This window comes from Cyprinodon tularosa, unplaced genomic scaffold, assembly GCF_016077235.1.
Source record: "Cyprinodon tularosa strain WSP-4 unplaced genomic scaffold, ASM1607723v1 ctg4, whole genome shotgun sequence".
Taxonomy (NCBI): Eukaryota; Metazoa; Chordata; class Actinopteri; order Cyprinodontiformes; family Cyprinodontidae; genus Cyprinodon; species Cyprinodon tularosa.
This window is the reverse complement of record NW_024039118.1, coordinates 1,212,269-1,236,263: the sequence shown is the minus strand read 5'-3', so window position 1 is coordinate 1,236,263 and position 23,995 is coordinate 1,212,269. Positions and strand designations below refer to the sequence as shown.

At 37.6% G+C, this 23,995-nt stretch overlaps 1 protein-coding gene across 1 annotated transcript; it reads left to right on the top strand.

The window, feature by feature from the left end:
• The first annotated feature begins 674 nt into the window (after positions 1-674).
• LOC119791690 (EMILIN-2-like) lies at positions 675-23,447 on the top strand. The gene is made up of 9 exons (XM_038297927.1): positions 675-958; positions 1,052-1,177; positions 2,488-2,666; positions 2,751-4,484; positions 17,629-17,832; positions 17,911-17,964; positions 18,040-18,090; positions 18,175-18,288; positions 22,564-23,447. Exons 1-9 carry the CDS (start codon positions 834-836, stop codon positions 22,890-22,892), a joined length of 2,916 nt encoding a protein of 971 aa, XP_038153855.1. The 5' UTR covers positions 675-833; the 3' UTR covers positions 22,893-23,447.
• The last annotated feature ends 548 nt before the right edge of the window (positions 23,448-23,995 follow it).

Here is a 23,995-nt window from a genome sequence, read left to right as displayed (position 1 = left end):
AGTAGAGACTCGATTTGTTGAGAGACAAGAGACAACACAAGCAAACATAACACCAACCAGACTGACAGAGGTAGACGGCCTGCCACACACACTGGCGCCATCTTGCGACCGTTTAGTTAGTGTCCAATGAATCTAAAAGATATGAATTTTCAAGTTTTATCTTTACATCATGGAAAATAATGAACTTTATAATAATATGCTGATATTTTGAGAAGGACCTGTATATTGTGTATAACTTCTCAAATAAATGCAACAAAAATGGCAACTGACCAGACACAACATTGTTTAATACGTTTTAAGTCTTTTTAGTTTTAAAACCCAAAAACCTATTTCCCATAATACATAGATCCATCCATATGGTGGTCCACACACACACACACACACACACACATATATATATATATATATATATATATATATATATATATATATATATATATATATATATATATATATATATATATATATATATATATATATATTATGGATGGATGCATGGACGGACAGACATTAAGACATAAATATGATTGACAAATTTTTAAGAAAATACAAAATGGGCATACTGGTGTTTTCATAACATGTGAATTTGGCTTTAAATTGGTTGGTTAGGCAGAGAAAGTGGGTCCTCCACAGTGGAAAAAAAGGGCGCATCTTGTGAGTATTGGAGCGTGTCCTGAGACGTCATATCCAAAATGCTGAAAGGAAGGAGGATGCTTGGATGTGCGCAACCCAGAGAAGAAACAGCCCATAGAGCTCTAACCATTCTCCGGGCAACTTGCTGACTTTTGGTTATATTCTGAGGAGGTTCTGCTGGATAGTCTTTTATTCTAACCATGAAGCGCGATCTGTATCTCATAAACTTTCTGATAACTTTCCCTCTCGTCAGTGGATCACCTTTTCAGTACAATATGTTTCAGGGAAACGCGTATTCTGCCCCAGAAACACGACAGAGAAACAAGTGAGTAGTTGCACGTATCTTTTTTATGTTATTTTTTTTTTTCATTTACATGAGTGCGAATAACAGAATGGAGATGTGCATCTGTTTGTGCAGAAACTGGTGCGCCTACGTTGTGCATAAGAATGTGAGCTGCGCTGTAGTTGGAGGCACGGAGAGCTTTGCGCAGCCCGAGTTGTTGCCATGTCCACCGGAGCAGCCAAACTGTGCGCAACAAGTGATGTAAGTTCCCAGAAATCACGTTAAAAAATGAAGTTTTTTTTTCTTTTGCTATTTAGTGAGATTGTTATCAGCTGAAACTGTCTACAGAATATCTATTTTATATCTATACTGACAAGATGTTTCCTGGCTTTCCCTAAGTCTCTTTTTTTTTGTAATATTGACTTTTTCTGGTCTGTTTTAACATATTTTAAGCCTCTTGAGTCTGAAATTGACAAGTAGCCTAACTTTTTTCTATTTGACCAGTCTTTGTTTAAACTGAATCTTTAAGGATGTTTTTACCAGCAGCCTGAAACAAAGACATAATGATGGAAACACCGACCATAATAGCTTTTAACTCTTATCAAATGGCTGTTTGGCAGCACAGTAAAAACAAAAAGGGAGGGGAGTTTAAAACGTGTGCAAGATTGGCTTCCATACATTTTGTTTTATTGTGTACTTCCTCAGAGAACCTCCCTTCCCCCGGGTTATGAATGCTTTACCTCTTAGTTTTAAGGACTCTAATTCATTAAATTGTACAAATATTTTGCAGTTATAGTCAAAGTCACTGACGTTTATAATGTCCTATATTTGCATACGATTTTAAGTCTACCCAAAAATATTGTATTCCTACTAATCCTCATGTCTTGCAGCAAATGCTTAATTGGGGCTAGGTGTTAACTTTGATTGGGCCATTGTAAAACATGAACATGCTTTGACCTGAGCAGGTATGTCAAACTGCATTCCTTGAGGGCCAATGTCCTGCAGGTTTTGGATTCGTCCCATGTCCAGCACACCTGAATTATATGACTAAATGACCTTCTCATGCACTCAATTTCGACAGAGCCCTGCTAACAACATAATTACGTGATTTAGATTTCTTGAGGCAAAGCTATCTTTAAACGTAAACTATGGGGCGTTATGTTTATGGTCTTTGCCATGCAGGAAGGTAAGCCTCTGCCTCAGTCTCTCATTATGTTTTTATCCACTAACATTTAGTGCCATCAACCAATCCCTTGGTCTCTGACCATCTTCCATGCCCCACTGAAGAAGGAAAATATTGACGGCATAATACTACCACCACCATGTTTTTTAGTTGTGTCATTTTTTAAATTAGATGACTTCTGAAAGCAGTTAGTTATTTTTTATGATTGGGATTATCCGAGTAAAATATATTAAATGTTGCGATCCTAAAATACATGATGATAAGAATGATAATCAATAACTGATATGCTTTATATCAGAAAATGACAGATTTGCTGTATAGTATTTAGAGTGAATCTCCTAATTTCAATTTATCTTTTAATCTATTGTTTTTTGTTTTTTTTTTGTAGATATCAAACACATTTTAGACCCACATACAAAATTGGCTACAAAATAATGACAGAGCTGCAATGGAGGTGCTGCCCAGGATATCAGGGTCACGACTGCATGGAGGTGAAAGACATGAAACTTCTCCAAGTAGAGCGTTTGCCCCATGCCTCCTCAAACTCTGGCTATTCAAATCCACAAGGTCAGTGGCTAATGGTATCTAAAATATTTGAAATGCTTAAGGACATTTAGGTCAAAGGATACTCATTGTTTCAATGTTTTGTAGCTCCCAATCGGAGGACTGAGCCTCAGAGAAACCATCAATCAGCTTGGGAGGGGCAGATCAGAGGTCAAACAGTTGACAGGCCACGAGAGGGCCAAAGCAGACCTCAAAGCTCGCAACAACTAGAGGAGGAGGTGCAGCAGTTGTCTCAGATGGTTCTTGACATGCAGGCAAGAATGACAGACATTGCCTCCAATCTAAGACTGGATTTCCAGGAGGATGCAAGTAAAATGTTTGTTACTCTTATGAATAATCTTAAACAACCTGCCAGCGCTAGGGGTGCAGCAACAGAAAGCTTTCAAGTGCAGGACTTCTCTTTTGGTCAAGAGACGCCATCAATGGATGAGGTCATGAACAAGATAAACCAGGTTGCAGATGATCTTGAGTTGAGGAGTAATGTCTTGGATGACTTAATGAGTCGAGTAAATCTCCATGATGGACAAATAGGTCTGTTACTGGAGACGGGTCAGAATCAGCCATCCACGTCCCAACCTACAACGTCCAGCAGTGATGCTAACCTGCAAGCCTTCTTGGAAAGTAAGATCAGTGCTCTACGAGAAGAGTTGATGGAAGGTATAGAAATCAAAATGGCCGATTTGAAGAACTCCTGTGACTATAAAATCCACTCAGTTCAGGAACAGTGTGAAGGACAGGAGGCCAACTACTTCAGCTTGATCGAACTCATGGACTCAAAGGAATTAGACGTCCGCAGTGAGATCCAGAACCTGAAGACAAAAGTGGATGAACTACAGAAGGCAGGACCAGTAGATTCTCACCTGGAAAACCTTAAAAACCAGCTGAACTCATCTCAAAGCTATTTGGAGATGTGCCTCTCTGTGGAGAAAAATCTTCGGCACGAACAAGAAGAAGCCATTAACGACTTGAAGAAGACGTTGGACGACAAGCTGGGATCTATACAGAACCAACTCACGAATAAGCTGACAAATAACTCTAAATTCACCTTAATGAGTGAAAATAGTCTGCTAATAGATGCTAGCTCAGTAAAGGATTCAGTTGATAAGCTGGAGCATAAAGTCAATGATCTGGAACTTCTGTGCTCAGAAAACTGTAAAGCTAATTTAACTGCTTTAGAAAAGCTTCAGAATGACTTCCAGAGCTATAAATCTATTGTAGATAACATGGAAACAAATCTGAACATTCAGGTAAGAGACTTTGAATCCATGAAGGGTCAGCTTTTATGCATCAACAGCACTATTGAGAATGTGAGCAGTGAGATACATAACCGTCTGGACAGAGTGGAAGACTCAATATCAATTGTAGAGGATCAGCGGAACCTTAACTCCTCCTGGGATCAAAATAAAGAAGCAACCCTCAAGGATTCTAAGGATCTTTTGGAGCTTCACAGGGTACAGCATGAGAAGCTGAGACAGCGTTTAGTTGAGTTGGACAGAGAGGTGAAAGCTGAGGCCAAAAGCTGCAGAGAAACAACTAAAGATGTGGGGCTGGAGCTCACCAGCATGGACAGTCGGATTGTTAATGTTGAAGCTCTGTGTAACAAGCTTGATCCCATCTCCAACAACCTCCTGAGGATCAAAGAGGGCCTGAATAGGCACATCACTGGACTGTGGAGCTGTGTGAACCAGCTGAACGGCACGGTACAAAACCAAGCCAATGATATTGGAGGGCTGAAGGGAACATGTGAGACTCTTCAGGACCGAATCACAAACATAGCCAGAACCCTTCAGACCCTAACAAATGGTTCTCCTGGGAAGGAAGGTAAGCTGTCTATCCTTCCAATCAGACATGAGCTGAATCATTCTGGGGCTTGGATAAAGGATAATGTCCTTGTAGCTAAAACATTATGCATGAATAAGCACCATTTTATAATAATCATATTACTCTCAAAAATAATATATGTTGGTTTTATTAGTCCTAGCAGGTGGCGCAGTTAGTGCACACGACCCATATATGCAGGCCTTACTCCTCGATGTGGGCGACCCAGGTTCCAATGCGACCTGTGATCCTTGCATGTCATACCCCCCTTTCCTGTCAGCCTGTTGTCAGAAAAACAAGCCACTAGTGCTGCAAAAACTCAAAAAAAAAAAAAAACAGACTGGAGTCTGTCAAGAACTGTGAAAAGCCTTTGATCACAGGAGTGGAAGAATTAGCTCCTGTGTGGTTCAGTTGCTTTTTTTTCTCTAAACCAGCTTGGGCTACTTTTTTTTTATCTGGTGGCTCAATTCAAACAATACATACTGGAAGTGTCAACTGGAAGTCATTCAAATTCTTAATACTTCTTTTAAGTAAACCCAAAATGTATTTTTTTATAATTTCATGCTCTTTTTTGCATAATTGAGACACAACTGCTGCTTGTAGAGTAGTTCAATCTGAAAAACTGACACGGAAAGAAAAAGACAGAAGAATTTTATTTATTTTAAGACTTTGGCGCTCAGACCTTGACAGGAAATATTAGCGCTGAATTTTACTCTAATATGCATAAGCAGGTGTATGAGAACTGGGATGTCCCCCTCCAGGTCTGAAACTGGTGGTGGAGTCCATAGACTGCTGGCTGGCGAGATCATGTGCTTGAGCTGTGTTGGTGAGATCCCTAGACTGTGTGAGCTGATACTAGTGCTTCACTTAGGGACCTGGAAGATAGATGTCTATCTTGGATAAACACAGATTTTTATGAACCTGTCCATGATGAGCAAGCATGAAGCGACAGTGGAGAGGAAAAATTCCCCTTTGGGAAGAAACCTCTGGCAGAACCAGCCTCAACATGGCGGTCTACTGCTGGACCTATTGAGATGTGACAGGGAATGTAATAAGGGTCCGGGAGGAATTATACTCGGATAGGGACGAGGTTGAAGAAGAACTGTGGAAAAGCCAGATGGAGCTTAAGCTACGATGGTGGAGAAGGGGATGAAGGTGGGCGAATCGGGGTCATCTGAGTGAAAATCAGACATGTTTGTGCGTGGCTGGGTATGAGGCTGAGTCGTGGATTTGAAGACCTTTTAAGATGAACTCTGGATGCTGATTGGTCTTTGTGGAGGGGCGGTTCAAAGCTGATTTGTTTGCATCAGAGGCAGATGAGCCTCTGATGATGAAGGCAGGCAGTTTTGTTTCTTCAGTTGAACTTCTGCCTAGGCTTCATTTTAAACACTGATCTTTGTTTCCTTGATTGTCTGTATTTTTGTCTGTATAGTTCTGTCAAGTAAAAAAAAACAAGAAAATGAAAGTTTACACTGGTAGTTTGGGAGGAAACCTAAACCTAAGGTCCATTGACTGAATTTGGTCAATGAAAAATTATTTACTAATAAAAGGGTGGGGGCCCTGCCCCTACAATACGATACTCTTGTACAAGCTGTCATGGTTATTTTGGGGTTTTTTTCACAATGCTCAGCGTTTTATAGCTTTGAGGCATCAATATTTTCTAAGAGATTAACGAATACTACTGTCTACTACCATAGAATCGCCCTGATGCTACAAATAAAAAAAAAAATTTTTTTTTTTTTTACTCAAATCATCTTGATATCCATTCAATGTTTTTAACATCCATTTTTTAAAAGAAAACCCTTTAGCTTCTTTTTTTCCCTCAGCTGCTAACTCTGTCTTTATGATGTGCTGACTGGCCTGCAGGAGCGCCCCAAATATTGGCGTGTGTTTCAGTGTGAGCGAGCAAAGAAGCTGGATGTTCTTTAAGCCATGCTCTCATGTAAAGCAGGCAAGCTTGATTGAAGACACATGCCTGCTTTAACAGACCCCATGTTGTGTTGAGCAATACTTTGGCATCAAGGAATAAACTTAACCAGACTCATATGTGCGTCCAGGAGTGTGTTTAATGGGTGTGAGTTTGTCCATGTTATGTTGCATGTTTTGCAGCTCAAGGTGGTAAAAAACAAAATCTGCCTTTACAGTTAGAGATAGCTTTGATGGAGCCTTTTAATAATTTAGCCAACTTTATCTTTTATTGAACCAGAAAAACAACTAATTGAGATCAAAACCTCTTTCAAAAGTGACCTGGCCAAGACAGCAGCACAAAACATACAAGACCAAAATGCAAAATAAGATACATTAATACATAATCAGAAAGGAACACATAATTAATCATTACAGAGGCCAAATTATCTAATGTTTCTGTTGATGAGCTCATTTCTGCTGTTGCACTTTGATTCTAACCCTCAGTGAATATATTTTCCATTTAACGTTGAGCTATTGCATTTAATATGTTTGATTTGTAGTGGAAGTTGAAGCAAAGATCTGTGAACCATGTGATATTTTTACTTTAGCTTGTTCTACCAGGAAGTTGACAAATCTTATGGACTTGCTCAAAATTAACTAAGGATTAAACCATCAAAGGTATTGTATAAAAACGTGGCTTATTTCTCAAACTTTAACTATGATTATACTTAGGATATGTATCGGCATCAGTGGTTAGGGTGCATACATTTGTCCAGTTTGAACCATTGCTCCATCCGTCTTAATACTCATGTCTTTGAGCAGGACACTAACCCCACATCGCCTACTGATGGTGATCAGAGGGGCTCATTGTTCCCGCTTCTCACACTGTTCCCCAGAGGAGCAGTAGGTTGCAGCATTAGTGTGTAAATGTGTACATGAATGGTGGAATGACTAAATGTTGCGTAAAGCATGTTTTAGTTACAGTAGCTTAAAAACTTTTTGGAAGGCATTCCATCAGATTTTTTTTTTTCTTGAAACTTGCTCATTTCCATCTTCCAACAGATGTTCAGCATAAAGCAAACACAGTTTTTACTTCTGCAAATAACCGTAAATAACAATTACCAAGCAGCTCTGTCCTGAAAAGCCTGTTTAAAACTAAACTTCCCAGATTCTTGGGCTTCTTGGGCACTGTTATAAAGATGCTATTATACCCCATAATTACAAACAACACATGACACCCAATCAAGCAAGACGGCTAGAGCAGGTTAGCAAACACATCTTAGGTGGCTCTATCATCACATCCCAGACCTGGACTAGAACATTAAAAACAGCCTGTCAGCCGTGCTACACAATTTTAACACCTGCTGACTGTCGCTGCAGGCTCATCAAGGGGGGGGGGGGGGGGGGGGGGGGGGGAGAGATTTGCAAAGTCAGTGACTCAGTGTAGTTGGCTGGGTTTCCTTAGATAGAAAACCTTTAACAAATCTCTATGATATGATTGAATTGTCTCTCTGTCTTGATGTGACATTTTGTGAATTAGTCCAATATAGAAAACTGAAATGAATAAGTGTGTAATTAATCTGTTTAACTGATTTGCCCAAAGAAACATATTTATTTATTGCAAGAAATAAAACATTGCAGGAGAAAGCCTGTTCTAGGCTGAATATCTGAGTCTGGGTATCTGAATAGATATAAATCCTATTTTTCCTGTTTATTCCAGTTTAGAACAATACAAATTAGTTGAGTGATTTAGGCCCCGTCCACACGAAGACGAACCCTGGCCTAAACGCACAAATTTTTCACCAAACCAGCCTCTCATCCACACGAAGCCGGCGTTTCGGGGGTCTGTAAACGATCATTTTTTTATTCAGCCTTCAGAGTGGGAAGATTCTGAAACGCCGTTTTCGCGTTTCCATCTTTACGCCCTAACCGCATATTTTTTTTTACATGCATGCGTCATAGCGTCGCCTCTACACACGCATGCGCGACCAGTATCACAACAACAATGGCGCCGTTGCTAATGCTACTCACCCTGCTGTCGGGCTTACAACAGAATCTTCTTCTTCTGGAATATCTCCAGGAAGAACAGAGCAATATCGACGACATAGTTCAGCACCTGAATTTGACTTAACCACGAAAATGGACCCGCAGGGCAACCATGTATAAATATTAGTGCACATGCCCAACATTTCGTCGCTTATTTTTGCTTTGGCACCACAGCGCCACTTACAGGCCTGGCATACATTTTGCAGCGTTTTCATGCATTCGTGTGGACGCTCACATTTATTTTACGTCTCCGTCTTTACGGCAAACGTTTTGGAAAATATCAGCGTTTCGTGTTCGTTTTGGCTTCGTGTGGACGGGGCCTTACTCACTGTTTGCGTGTGCATTGCTGTTCTTATGTTGTTTTGTTTTTCTATTTGTGTTCTAACTCTGAAATCCAAAGTGTTTATCATTGTTGATAGAAATAGCCAGGAAGGATTGAGTCAGTTGTTGTGGTAGAGTTGATACAGAGGCTGCAAAGGACAGAAGATTGGTTTCAAGTCCAGACACAGACTTAGTCGAAGTTCAATTGAGAATCTGTAGCAAAACTTGTAGATTCCTGTTCATGGACGCTGTCCATCCATCCACATAAGGCTTGAGATATTGTGCAATGAAGAATTAGCAGGAATTTTATTCAGTAGGCGTTTAAAGCTGGTTGATAAATACCTCAATATACTTTCTACTGTAAATAAAAAGAGACGTAGGTCAGCAAAATATTTACTAAGGGGGAATTAATACACATGCATGCACCACCTTTTAATATTACATCCTTTTTTATGAAAACCACTTCATGTTTTGCACAAAACATTTTTGCTCTCCATATATCGTAAAATATGAAGTTAGTCTGTCATTTTAATTTGAACTTACTTACTTGAAACTGTGTGTTAATCAGACTTCTTTGCAGGACTCTTACCTTTGACATTTTTACAATCCATCATAGAGTTTGACTCATGACAGCATATTTTGTCATATTTTAGCTGTTACCATCCCACCCAAATGACGTACTCTACTGCAGGGTTAACAAGCTTTAACATCCACATTTCTCATCCTGCTCATCATTCATCTTTCATTTTTAAATAGGCTTGGCTTTTGCATCATTATTTTTTTTTATACTGCTACATACTCCTCAAGGGAATCCACACATTGATGGTACCTATGAGACTGAGCTAGACTCCAGCAGTCGTGAATGTGAACTTGTGGCTCTCACTCTGTTTAGATGCCAGAGCTCTTCCTTTGAGAGCAACTCCATTTGCTGTTTTTTATTGGTCTCAGTGATTTACTATCCAGTCCATACTAGAATAATTCCAAACAGTGGTCTCTGTTTAGCCTACCAACTGTTTTCTAAAGTTTCCATTTAGGTGAAAATTATTTTCTTCTAAGTGTTGTATCTGAGTTTTAAATGTTCTAATTTTTTCCCAGAAAACCAATTCTGTTGTGACTCAGAACTAATCTCACTCCACCCTGTTAATTATATCATTTAGTAATTTTTTCCCCCCATAAAATATGTTTGACGTCCACTGCCTTGTTTACCGCATGTTGGAGGGCACTGTGTCGGCTCTCTGTTTGACTTGTTCTATGTTATCTTACTTTGAGCTTATCTAAAGTGGCTGGAAAATGCTGCCCTGTCACATAGTTGTCTTTGCACACCTTAGCATGGATTGTCACTAATGGACAACATTTCATTTTAGAGTTAGGAGCTTTAGTATGTTGAGGTGCTACTGGATGATCATTTACATCAGCGTGCTCTCTACTGATGTTCAGTTCTTACTCTTCTGTGAGTTCATAGTCTCTCCAAATAAAGGAAAAGTAAAATGTGGCCCCAGAGGCTATCCATGACTATGTTTACCAATGATGTCACGCCAGTTGTTAATCTTGAGAAAGAGGCCCTGGAAACATTTGTCGTTTTCTTGCATTCTGCAATCTGGCTGGCTCAGTTTTCACAGTGTAAATTCATAAAAAAAAGTGTTAATTCATAGAATATTTGAACCCTTTTATCAAATTTTTAAACCTAAGCAACTCCAGTTTGTTGAGGAGGGTTAAGTCATTTATTTTTTAACACTTTCCATAGAATAATTTAACTTGTGTTTTCCGTTTGTCATACTTTGCATTTTCCACAGCTGTCTTCAATTTTCACTTGTCAAAACTATTATCGTCCATCAAGCTTTACTGTAAATGTCAAATCCTGCCCAGTCAGGTTGAGATCAGAGGAATTTGTATTCTGCTTACTTTGGAAACCACAAGTCTGGTCCGAGAATGATGTCACGACTGATATGTTAATGTTTCATGATTTTGCCCTTATTTCAATTATAGTTTTCCTCATACGTTTACATCCACTTGTCATAAATGCATTTCTGAATTGATGTTTTTTAACATCCAAAATGGTATAGTTAATATGGGTTTTTGTTTTTCTTGCAAGGACATCACTACAGTTTTATGTAAGGCTGCTGTTATTTGTTTTTGGGTTTCCTGTTGGAACAGCCATAGCTTCAAGTCTTACTGTTTAGCTGATTATTCCATTCAGTTAAAGGTATAATGGGGGATGATGTTTTTGATGGTGGATCATCAAAATAAGTGGTCCTCCTAATTGTAAATCATTCTGCTGATTTGTTTATGTAAGGCGGTACTACAGTACGTGCTCGTCCCCATTTTCACTTACAGGTGGTGAGTCTGACATTGTGGAAGTATTGCAAAACTTCTTTTGGAAAGTAAGCTTGTATGAGCAGTGCAAACAGCAACTTTTAAACAGAGTTTGCACGTGTTTAATAGGCGTTCCCTCTCGGAGCGGGTACAGGGTTGTGCATGTGCATTTTTTTTTCAATTTGCAAAAATCCTCGACTATACTTTGACCACTTTCTTTGTCAGGCAAACTTCATCATTGACAGCAACAGACCCATACAAGCCTGCTGCCAGCACCATGCTTGGTATTTGCTGCTATATTTTCAAGTTTCAGAACTCTAATCTGGCTTCTCTAATATTGAAATCTTGTAATTTTGGCCAGACAGCTCAATCTTTGTCTCATCATACCATGAAACATTTCTACAGATGATATTTGATTCATGCATGTTGATTGATTTCCTTTCATATGAGCATGACCAGACAGCTGAACATTGGGCACACTGGGATCTCACAACCAAACTCACATTCATGATGGATTTGGGACAGACAGAGCAACGTTGAAACATGGACCCCACTTCAGCCTTATTGATAGTTTGTGCTGTCGATACCTCCCTATTCAATAAAGCCTGTGGTTTTCTGCAATTTGATAAGAGACGGCTTATAGCTATTCCTTGAAAGTGTAATTCACTTTCCATTTTTTTATGGATGAATTGAACATTGGTCTCAGGGACATGTGGAATGCTTATTTCATATTCTAACTCACCTTTAAAACTCTCTAGCAATTTCTCCATGGTTCCTTCATCTCCATGATGTCACTGATTCACTAAAAGTATCCAGCTAACCTCTGAGGCCTGACAGAACAGCTGTATCATGTATCATTAAACACTGCATTGTGACGGAGTTAAGGTTTTGGTTGAGACAGAAAAGTGGAAAAGCTTAAGGAGGGTGAATATCTCTGCAGGATGCAGATCTTGCAACAGTCCGATTTTGAGGTCAAAGTTTATGAGATTCTTTCCCAATTGGAATTTAGACTTCAGGGGGGTTCCCATTTAATTTTTCTAACTTGACATGTGGAATTATGACTTTTGATTTTAACTGTAATATTTCATTGCAAGTCAGAAAATCCTCCATCTTGTTCCTACAAGACGTGTTTTATTTTTCATTTGTACTTGCATCTGGATTCTGCAGTATTCAGGCTGATCTGTCTATACAATCACCCTGCTTGCTTTACAAACAAAGGTGATTAGGCAGGATATGAAAAGTATTAAGATATGAGCTAAAAATTTACCACATATCTAATCTGTAAAAAAAAAAAAAACATTGTTCTGTTTGGATTTTAGGATCTTCTCATGACAGCGCTGTAGAGCTCTTCTGGAAACTTTTACAGATAAGAGAGCAATGCTCATCTTCTTTTGAAGTCTGCTGAGTGCTAAGACTTGTAGGTCTTTGACCTGTGTGAGATAAGGTGACTAATCCTCCCCAAAGGTCAAACGCTCCTGACGACCTTAAAATCGGAATAAAAATGGCTCCTAAACAAAGGCCTCCAGGAACAAATAAATTATTTAGCTCTTGTTTTTGGTGGCTCCTCCTTCGATTGGGTTTTCAGACTGTGACAGGGCTTAGAAATGTATTTCCATTCCTCTTTTCTCTCGAGATTTGTTTTGGCCACTAATCACAGAAATTGTATTTATGGATTCCTAAATCAAAGCTTTAAAGACCTCAGTGTCTTTTGGTGACTCATAAAGTCAAGATTCTGCCTTGCAGTCATTATTAAAAAGTTATTTATAAAGTAGAAAGTGTCTTTTTTTTGCGAAACAGGAGACTGCTGTAATTAGAATCTGCTGGTGGGTAAATGACTAACAACAGAGAGAGGATTTCCTTTCCCCAAGTTACTTGGAGAAACACACATTTAGATCCAGCTGTATTTGTTTACTGCTTACCTCTTTAATACACAGTACACTCTCCTGTGCAAAGCCAATACACATCCTGGTCGTTGGTTCTTTTATCTCAGTGGCAGCAGCTCGGAAATTACTTTTGAATTGCTCAGATCAAAGAGAAGGACATACCTCGCTTTATATGAGGAGCAACACGACCGGTGTGCATGCTCCCAGGCTCACCTCCTGGGCCGTTTTACAGCACTGAGCTGGTCTGCCAGCATGTATTACCATTAAGCAGGGAGACTTTTTTTCTCTCTACCAACGTGGCTGATGTTTTAATAATGCCTGGTTTCCTTTTCTCCTATACTGTTTACATGATGATCACTGCTGCTCTTTATAAATGGAAATGCTCATTTCACTGTTGTAAGCTGTATGCAACTAAATTTAATCTTGTATACACTCTGTGTATACAAAATGACAAAAAAATTTGTCTATATGGCAATTAAGTGCTGGCTTTCCATCTGGAGCAGCAACATTTTGGTTAAATTATATTTATAGACTTCTTACTATAAATTTTCTTTTTCTAAGGCAAGCTAAATAGACAGGAACTAAATGTCCTATCGTGAGGTCTCATCCACCACAGCTATTTGGGACATTTTGGATGGTTAAGTTGAACTGGCATGTAAATGACATTTTAAAGATCACATTGAAAGATTTATTAAGAGTCAGGGGACCATATGTGGGCTTTTTTTGTCTTTAGTTTGCTTCCTTAAATAACTTCCATTAGCAAAGATATATGTCTTTTTTTAACTACAATAGCTCCACTGTTACAGATCTGTCACACAAAGCTGTCATTATCTTTATGGCAAGACTAGTAACTGTTCTCATTAACACCTTGACATCAAATGATTATCTAGGCCTGTAATTATGAACTTGGGGAGCGAAAATGACAAACCTGCAGCGTTTAACCCATCAGCTCAATATGACTGCATTCAAGAGGAATCCTGGAATTTATCAACAAACCATCCCTTACAGCGCTGTTGTTGGAACTACCTGGTCTGCAAAGCAGCTTTGTTTATGTGCAGCGTACTAAAAACGTTCCAAGCAAATGTGGGAGTAAACTGGGGTATAGCTTGGTGCCGGGGGAAAAAAAGCAACTGATTTGCAGTATATACACAAATATGTCAAAGGTCGAAATGATAAGGCTGTGTTTTATTTACACAGGGAAATATGAATTACTCATATTACATTTGAAAAAAGGTAAATTTTCTGTGTGTATTATGACTGTATTTATTGTCACAGTCGTGATAACCATACTTATAACATATATTTAGGGAGATCTTTTGATTCTGTTGTTGAATCATGACCCCTGACCTTCACTGAGGCGAGTGGAGTTCGGTTTGTTCATCAGATAAACCAGGATGTTATGGAGTTTTTTTAAAGTGATGGAAAATTCCACCACACAATCACTGCAGCTCTCACACACCATGTAAAAAATAATAAATACAACGGAGACTGAAACTTTGTAGCCAATAACATCACCTCATCTCACACAATTACGTACATCCAGACACTTTCCACATCAGGGGCTATGGGATGGTTGAAACTACTAGAGAACATTAAGCCTTTGCTTAAGTTGAGCGTTAAGTTTAGTTAGGAGGCCCTTTCAGAGCATTGATTTTACATTGTTAGAAGGTCACTCACCTTGTAAAAAAAAATTATGATAGAGATGAGAAAATGCAAAAACATGAGAAGAGTAACAGCAGGTTTTATTGCTGCAGAACCTCGATTCACCCATACAAAGTTTTTACAAAAGAGAAAACCCAAACTTACACAGATACTTTCGAGATATCACAAGACTTTACGTTCTACAGTATAAATGAAGCTAATTTTGTCATGTTAATTTCTGCCTCCTAAAGTGTCAGTTTATATAGCTTGATTGGAAGTTGTGTGATGGCATGTAGTTAGAGACTAAAGGAAAAGCCACCTTCCTGCTTTCAGAACGGCTCCTTTTTAGAACAGCTAAACAGAGCTAAATGGTGGTGTAAGAACAGCTTTCCTGATGCTTTCTTGACCTGTGACCTTTGTATCCTGAGCTGGGATGATTTAAAAAAAGGGGATGGCTATGTACAAAGTTTACAAGTAAACAAAAGAGACAAGATTGTTTAAAAAATATATATTTTTTTTGTTTGTTAATTTAACTTTTCTTTAAGTTGTTCTTTAAGACTGAATCAATCAAGTAAGCCTCTCTCTTTGCATGCCACTTACAACCTGCATGGTAGTAAAGTCAGCATTTATTTCTTACCCCTTTCCTATAAAATTGAGCTAACTTTAAAATATACCAGAATGAAAACTGACTTTGTAAAACCTGTCTTCTAAAAGAGGTGACTGCCTTAGATTTAGCATCATACCTCATGTAGTGGCCAGAGGGATTTACCATTGTTAATCCTGGCATTCACTAATGTTGAGGGCTAAGATTAGATGAACATGTTTCTTTTTATCCTTATAAGAAGAATAATTTCTCTAGGATCAAAAACGTCTAGCTTCCTTCTTTCTCAGCACTTAGGCTTTATTGTAGATTTTATTTGGCAGTTAACTTGCCTTTCAATACAGATAAAATAGGTTGGCTAAGCTCTGCTTCGGAGTTTGCAGCATTATAGCATCAGAAAGGCATGTGTTTGTGGAAAGAAAAACTAACATTAGCTGCAATCAGAGCCAAAGTGGGTTTGAGCATCTTGGACAGGTGTTGATATGTTTTTGGATGAACAGTGTATTATTTTTTTTAGCATTGCTGTTAAGTCAGAAAGATTATTTTTGAACCTATCTGTCTTTAATTAATTTAAATACTGATTTTATAAAGGGCTTGTATATAAATAAACTTGATTGAAATTGATAATTTCTTAGGCAAGTCCATTCAAATTTAAAAATAATTTATTATCCCAAGGGGAAATAAAATGTTGCTGTAACTCATACATTATTTTTTAAAATAGCGTATGAGTTGTAGGTGTTGATTGCTGTAGGCAGGAAGGATCTTCTGTAGTGGTCTGTCTTGCAATGGATCTGGAGAAGCCTCTGACTGAAGACACTCTGTTGTTTAAAATAATTACTAAAGTGAATCTGTTTCACATTGGGAATCAAAAAAAATAAAAGGTCAAGTTTAAAATGTTTTATCAGACAGTTAAAGATTGAATAAAGCTGCTTTTTGTGGAATTTGTTAAGAAAAAATATATACCGGTATTTGAAATGATGCAATCAACCTGTTTTATTTGAAGAGTACTTTAATACAGTGAAATACAACACAGTGGGATTCCCAAATCTGAAGCATTTCACCATTTTCAAATATCGCAATCCAAAATGCTAAACTATCGAATGGTAAACAGAACTTCAATCAGACAATTCATAGAAATAATAGAAACAAATGTATTGATAGTAATTGCAATGTTATTCTTAAATACTAGGGAAAAACGATATAAAAAAAATATCCCCATTCTACAACAGTTTATGAGGTAAATTAGGCATATAACATAGAGATTAGGATGAAACAAATTTAAGTTTAAACTGCTATTAAAACAATGCGCGGCTGAGTGGCATAAATATATAAATTTTGTTTCATATAACAGTGTTGAATTTAACTGCCTAAAAAATGGGATTTAAAAACAGAAGAAAATAAAGACTCATCTGAGATGCACCACATGTATTAGAGCCGCTGAGGAGGGCTCTGTTGAATAGTTTTTATGACATGAAAATAGCGCTTAATTTCAAAGATGACTGCATGCAAATAACTTGCATAAAGCCTCTCCCTTCTTATGTCCTTGTGAACATTTCCCATTGACCAAGCAGCTGTTTTCACTTTCCTTTTGGATCTTAAGAGTCAGAATGAGAAAGTGTACTTTTTAGATATTTATTGTAAATTAAAGTAAAAGGGATTTTTCTTCCTACCAGCAACAAGATAATGTCTTTAAAGTTTGATTTAATGAGGATTTGAAAGGTTAGTGACACTGGAAGCAGCATAGTCTGGTGTATTTCTTCTTTGCTGCAGGATTCATGAATTTATACACTGGGCTGAGGTTTCAGTAAAACATCAGCCTTAATTTTTTCTTGCAAGAAGTCAGTTATGTCTTGTGGATAAAAGCTGACAATGAAATATAAATCTAAGGATCTTTAAAAAGTTTGGCTTCAGCCAGAGAACTGATGTGTTTCCAAAGATCTCCAACAAATGAGATAAAGTTTTAGAGCCTTTTATGTGAGAAAATAATTTTAAGCTAACATTAAATGACTAAAATTGGCTTTTTAAGGTTTAGATAAAAAAGTTTGTTCTCCTATTTGTTTGAAAAACAGTAATTTTGTCTAAATTTACAGTTTTACAGTATATAATTTTGAGATGAGCACAAAAAAAAATCTACCAAAACATGAATGTTTTCAGTTACAGCTTTATCCCACATGTTAGTGTTTCTTCTTAAAAAAAAAGAAGAAGAAATAATTGGGTCTGGTGAAACGTCATATTTGTTGAATATTTTCACAAAAGCATGATTAAAGCCATCTGCTTTTATTTTAAAACTCTTAAGCACTTCAAAGAGACTCTAAGAAGAATTAGACTTAAATCTGCCATATGATGAAAGTTTATAGTTTAGAGAATTTCTTGACATCCTTATTCAGTTGAACCCAGCTGCCCTGTTAACTCAGAATATCTCTGATCTGTTCAGGTGCTGATGTTGACCCGATAGAAGGATCTCCACGAGTTTCAGCTGAGCGCCTCAGAGTCTTACCTGTCCCTGTAGAGCCTTTCCTCAAGCATCTACCTGTGATGGAAACAGGAGAGGCAGGTCCACCTGGACAAATGACGTCTGATTTGCCTAAACGGATGGACGCCAACGTGATGTCTGTTCAGGGATACGCTGGAGCTCCAGGTAAAAACAGTTACGTAACATTTTCCTGCATGCAAGGATGCATACCATTTATTTTTCAATCTTTGTTTTTATCCAAAGCTTCCCCTGTTACCTCCACTGAGTCCTTAAACACCAATGTGCCTCTAATAACAGGTAACATTTATATCGCTGGTTTATGTTCAACCAGAACTAAGCATAGGACTGTTAATATTTCTATTTAATCGACAGATGTGAGTAAGCCTCAAAGATCTCCAAAACAGAAAAGTAGCACAGCTCCAGGTCAGATTAACTCCATTATTTTAGAGTCTGAATCTGTTAGGATCATGTTTGCTTATATCCATCGTTTCTTGTCTTTGTCCCCAGGTGAGAAGGTCTCCTTCTCAGCCGGTCTGACTCCCCCGATCCAAGGTGAACTTGGAATAATCCGATTCAACAAGGTTCTGGTCAATGATGGAGGACATTATGACCCTAATACAGGTAGATTAACACACTATTTAAAAGGGGTAAAACAAAATACAACCCCCCCCTTTATTTTGTTAAAGAAAGGCTAGACATACCGTAGGTACATTTGAAAATCTTTTAATTTTGATGATTTTAATATTCTAAAGAGTCTCTATTTCACTTTAAAACACACATAAAGCTAATTTGAACTGCATTTTTAAATTTTTCCAACTATTGAGGAATGTCTAGTGATCTATATTTGACTAAAAAGAATTAAATGTGTTGGAAAAACTAACAGCAACCAGCCTTGTTAACACACTTCCCTTTAAAGTAATCTAGTACAATTCCATCTTTTGAAACCTTTTGGATTAAATTAGGATGGGGCTTTGCATATTAATTTCCATATTTTGATTGATCAAATCTCCAGGTACATCCTGCTATCTACCGGAATGTCTTCAATCATGAGTTTGCATTCAAAATGAATGAAAATATGACAGTAATTTACACTGGATTTCAGGTGTAAAAAATATAATATATATGAGGATGGATGATAATTTCTGGGACATTTCCAGTTTTAATTGCTAATCAACTGGATCATGAAGGTCTCAACAGTTGGAAAGAAAAAATAAATTATGTTTAGTCCTCAAACTAAATTTTGCAGATGGCCCTCTTCTATCCCACGCCTACCAGAAAGCAGAACATAAATTGAACAGATATTTACCACCAAGCAGGTCTTAATATCAACAAAGTAAAGACTGAGATCAATTACAATAACACCTGAATTAACGAACACTTCTCCAATTTATTGTATTAATTTTATTACTAGCGGTGGGTATAGATTAATTAATCTAGAGTAATTTCACTGTAATCTTGGAATTAATCTAGATTATTGTAGATTAAAAACAAAGTGTGACAGTGTAAATAATAAGTAAAAGTAAGTCTTTGAACAGGTTTCTAAAGCTAGGTGGCGCGTTAGACCAGAGGCTCATCTCCTGTTATCAAAATACATCACAAACTGCTTGAGAAAGCTTTTCTACTGTAATAACTGGTGATGAAAATAAATAGTATTCAATAATGTGTATTTGTGTTTAATAACTGTTTATTCAGATAAACAATAATTCTGAACTGCAGGCCTACATAATAGGTCATAATGAAGTGTTTACAGCCAGTAGGTTTCTGTCAGTCAGTCTAAGCTCTATTTCTCCTTTTTCCACCAGTCACTTTGGTGGACCAACTTTGAGGCAACAGTGTTTGAGGATAATACTAAAATCTGTGTTTAGAATGTCAACTGTGATGTAAAGATCCCGAGGTTTTTAAAAAAAAAGCATCATATGAAACTTTGGTTCTAGAAATGATATAGGCTAAATAAATACCACAGTAGCTACATTTTCAAAAAGTGTCCCACTTTACATACATTCACCAAAGCTATCATCCAGAAGCAAGCATAATGTTGTGGTAATCATCCGTGGTGTCTTGCTAAAATGAAATAAAAATTTACACAACATAGCCTACCTAAAGTGAAGGAGTGAAGTTCCCAGCTGGCATCAGTGAGGTGTACGGTGATGCCGAGGTAGTTATCATTATTCACAGATGTCCAGTGATGCACCTTTTAGTGCTAAAATGTTACCTTACTAACTTCTCATGTTTCACGGCTTTCTCCATGGGGTGAATAATAACACCGATAGCTGGTGGCAATCCACTAAGTGAGGAAATTGATTAGCTTGGCTGATAGAGCTGTGCTGGTGGGCTTGTCTGGGTTGCATTCAAACAGTGTAGTTTGACAAACATAACTCTTTGCTTGCACTACATCAGTACTTGGCCTGGCATCTTCCACATAGACTAAGGGTTTCTTTCCGTTTAGGCGGTTGCGTTCAAGGTTTCCTTTGGGGATCTTCAAAATAAATTTTCCCTGAAGCAAACCCAGTGTTTTTATAGCTTCATTCATGTTTAATGTGGTCATTTCACAGTACAAACACACATGTTGGAAAACTGGTTTCGTCACACCCCCAGATATACATCCGTGCTAAAATATCAAGGTAAAAGTCATCAAAGCTTACTTAGTATAGACCCACCTCCCAAGCCAACTGTGAGAATAGATTAAAGGCGATATTTTTTTAATCGCCCGATAAGAGTCTGGCCCACTACTATTCATTACTATTATTGACTGAACACACCAAGCATTTGGGTATCTGGAGATCTGCACTTTCTTACAATGAGGCATTCAAACTTTTACATTTAATTCACTTCACTGTTTTTATATAAATCAAATTTTATAAAACATAATCTTTAGGCACTTTAGAATAATAAAAAAAGTAGGGATGCACGACATAATCGGCCCCCTATCGATATCGGCCTGTATCGGCCTTAAAACTGAATATTGGACATCGGCCACCCCACCGATATTTAACCCGATATTTGATCAGCTTCTGAGTTTCTAAAGTCTAAAAAAAAAAATAAATACTACTTCTTCTTCTTCCTCAAAAACTTCTTTTTTACAGACTTAAAAACTTCTAAAGACGAGGGAAAAAATATGGATACATTAAAATATCACAATATCTTCATATGCTGATATATTGCCATTTAAAAACACCATATCAATCTCTTTTACTAATGAAATATTGCTATATGTCATCGTTATGCTACGAAATCCCCCGAAAATTCACGAAATTTTGCTATATTTTTATATGTTGATATATTGAGGCGGTATCGATCTATTTTACTAACAAAATTTGCAAAATATCACGAGAGTTTGTAACAGAACGATGAAATTTCACGAGATTTTGAAAGTAAAATAGATCGATACCGCGTTTTTAAAAATCCATTTGATATCAGCATATGAAAATATATTTGAGTATATTATTTTTCAAAGTGTCAGAAATGGATAACAAAACTGCTATTTTCAATGACTACTTATTTTTGTCCAGCTTTAACATCGGTATCGATATCGGTTATCGGCTACATGAGTTTTAAAATATCGGCATATCGGATATCGGCCAAAATCCCAATATCGTGCAAGCTAAAGAAAAGTTGTGTGTTTGTATTTCAATTACTACTGTGAAATTGGTGATCTTATGTGGAGTTGAGATTTAAAGGACAACAGCAGTAAAACACAAAAAGAAAGCAACCTTCATGAACATCTGCATCCCAAAGATGCTGTACAATAAATGTCTGGCTCAAATTAACAGCTGCAACAGCAATGACAAAAAAAACCCAAAACAGCTGCCTACTGTATAGAAGATCCTATTCTCAAGAGACTCAATAGATCAGCCATACTCCATGCAAGCTCACTAATGACATCAGCAGGAAAGCTCGGACCCGAAACCCTATGGAGAACAGCACAGCCTCGAAACATCTGGCAAAGTAATTGAGGAAACACCAAGAGGTCAGATTGCATTTGGAACGGAATGGAAAAGAGGATGCAGGGTAGAGGATTCATGGTGTTTTTGGTAGGGGGTTACTACGAGGGCATACAGAGGTTTTGTCTTATTTCATCTTGTTTTTTGGTCCAGGTGTTTAGTTGCATCAATATAGACAAAATTGGAGACTTAGAAAATGTTCTGGGTTCTTTTCTTACCTCCTGGATGTGTCATTGATGAGCTCCTAGAGCCACTTTGGTAGGTTTCTTAGTCCAACACCAATCGTAAGGTTGGCTTGGATAGGTTCTTTCGCCCTTAAAAGAAATCATTATTTGAAAAAGGTTTTTGTTATATATTCAATATTTTTCTTTGTCTAATTTTAAACTTTATCCTCCAAAAAAGTAGACAAAGATTAAAAACAACAACAACAAAAAAAAGGAAATGGCACTGTTTAATAAAGCCGTAAGAATTAACCTTTGGAGAAAACCAAAAGTCACCAGTACATGCGCTAAACTTAATACAAAATAAGTAAAAGATGATCGATTAAAGAGCAAAGTAAGAGATCTCACTGGTCACTGGCATATCAGAAGAGAAAGAAGATATATATATATATATATATATATATATATATATATATATATATGCCAGTGACCAGTGAGATCTCTTACTTTGCTCTTTAATCGATCATCTCTGAAAGTATAATTGGTGTTTTTTATCGCGTAATAGTCTATATTTTATTCCTGTAGATTTCAAAACATGAAAACATGATTACTCTAACAATCTGCCTTTAGTTTACCAGCTGGTGATTTTAGATCTTCTTTCTAACTGAGAGCAAAGAAAAATGTATCTTGTTAATCCTTGATCAATACTGCAACTCATCTCTGCTTTGGCTTAAAAGAAACATCACAGAAGTTGGGAACTTTCCTCAATAACGAAGAGCCTCTCTATTTTCCAGGCCTTTTCACTGCTCCAATAGATGGTCGCTACCTGGTGACAGCTGTGCTTGCTGCCCAGAGAGGCCAGAATGTCAAGGCTGTGCTGTCTGTGTCCAACAACAGCATTCAGATTCTGGATTCTGCAGGCTTCTCCTCTGAGGCCACAGCGCTGTCTCAAGAACGATGCAGCTGCAGCGGCTTGACGTCACTGAGTCTGGTTCTTTCGATGAAGCCAGGAGATCGAATGGGGATCATTCTGACCGATGGGAAACTTGCCATCTCTGACTCCACACAGACCTTGTCATCTTTTAGTGCTGTGTTACTGTACAACAGCCCCATTACACTGTAGCTTGTGTGGCTTTCTGCAACACCAACAGCTGAGATCAAGCATAAGTAGTTTTTAATTAAGTTATCATAAAATGGTAATGCTGTATTTAAATCAAGTGCAAAGAGTTGAAAACCTGTAAATAAAATGGTCTGCATTAAGGGCCTGATCTAGTATCATCTTAAATAAAGAGGGCTAAAACTGCTTGTGCAAAAACAGAAAAAAGTATGTTTAAATAGTGGACGTATTTCAGAGGAATTACTAACATTGCATGTGCAATTGAAAGCGGGTGCAAAAGTGGTGCAAACATTCCTATTCTAAAGAGGTTTTTGCATCTGATACTGGCTGTCCATTAGAGAGTTTGGGACAGCGGAGTGGATTTATTTAGCTGGTTCCAAAGGCAGGCGCAATCTGCAGCAGTACCCCACACAGATTGCCTCTATGATCACTGTGTGGAGAAGATGCAGGCAGTTTGGAAGTTAAAAGATCTTTGTTAATTTGAAAAAAAAAAAATACTTTTGAGAAATGAACATGATATATTAGCACCTGACATTTGGATTATTCTGACTGTCGGAAAAGGCCAAGGTCATTGCTTAATTTCTTGAATCCACCCTTCTGATAAATAAAGAATTTACTATAAAGACAGTAACAGTTTGCAATTTTAAAACAATGACACAGAAGAGAAACTCCTTTTCTCTCATTGTTGATCATCATGCCTAATACACAACATGATTAATCTAACGGAAGGTGAAAGTCGCTGCTGCATATTTGTAATTTTCAGTGGCTACAAGATAATATTTCATAAATGAAAATTTACTACCCATTAAACACCCGCCACTAATCTCTAAATTGGCGAACAGAAAAACTTTTTTTTAGGGGATGCCACTCACTGCAGTGGTTTGAAGGAATGATCCACTCAGACAAAACATGCTGTGCTGCAATGCGTGTTTTCATAGGATAGTAACTCAAAAACAGTTTTGATCGATATGCAATTTCTGACAGCCCATAAATATTGATGACTGCCTGTAGGATTATCTCCCTCTGTCGCCTGTAACTGCACCTATGCCTTCTTCTTGCCATAATTACAGAGAACATTGTTGCATGCCAATTTGCACTTGCAATACAAA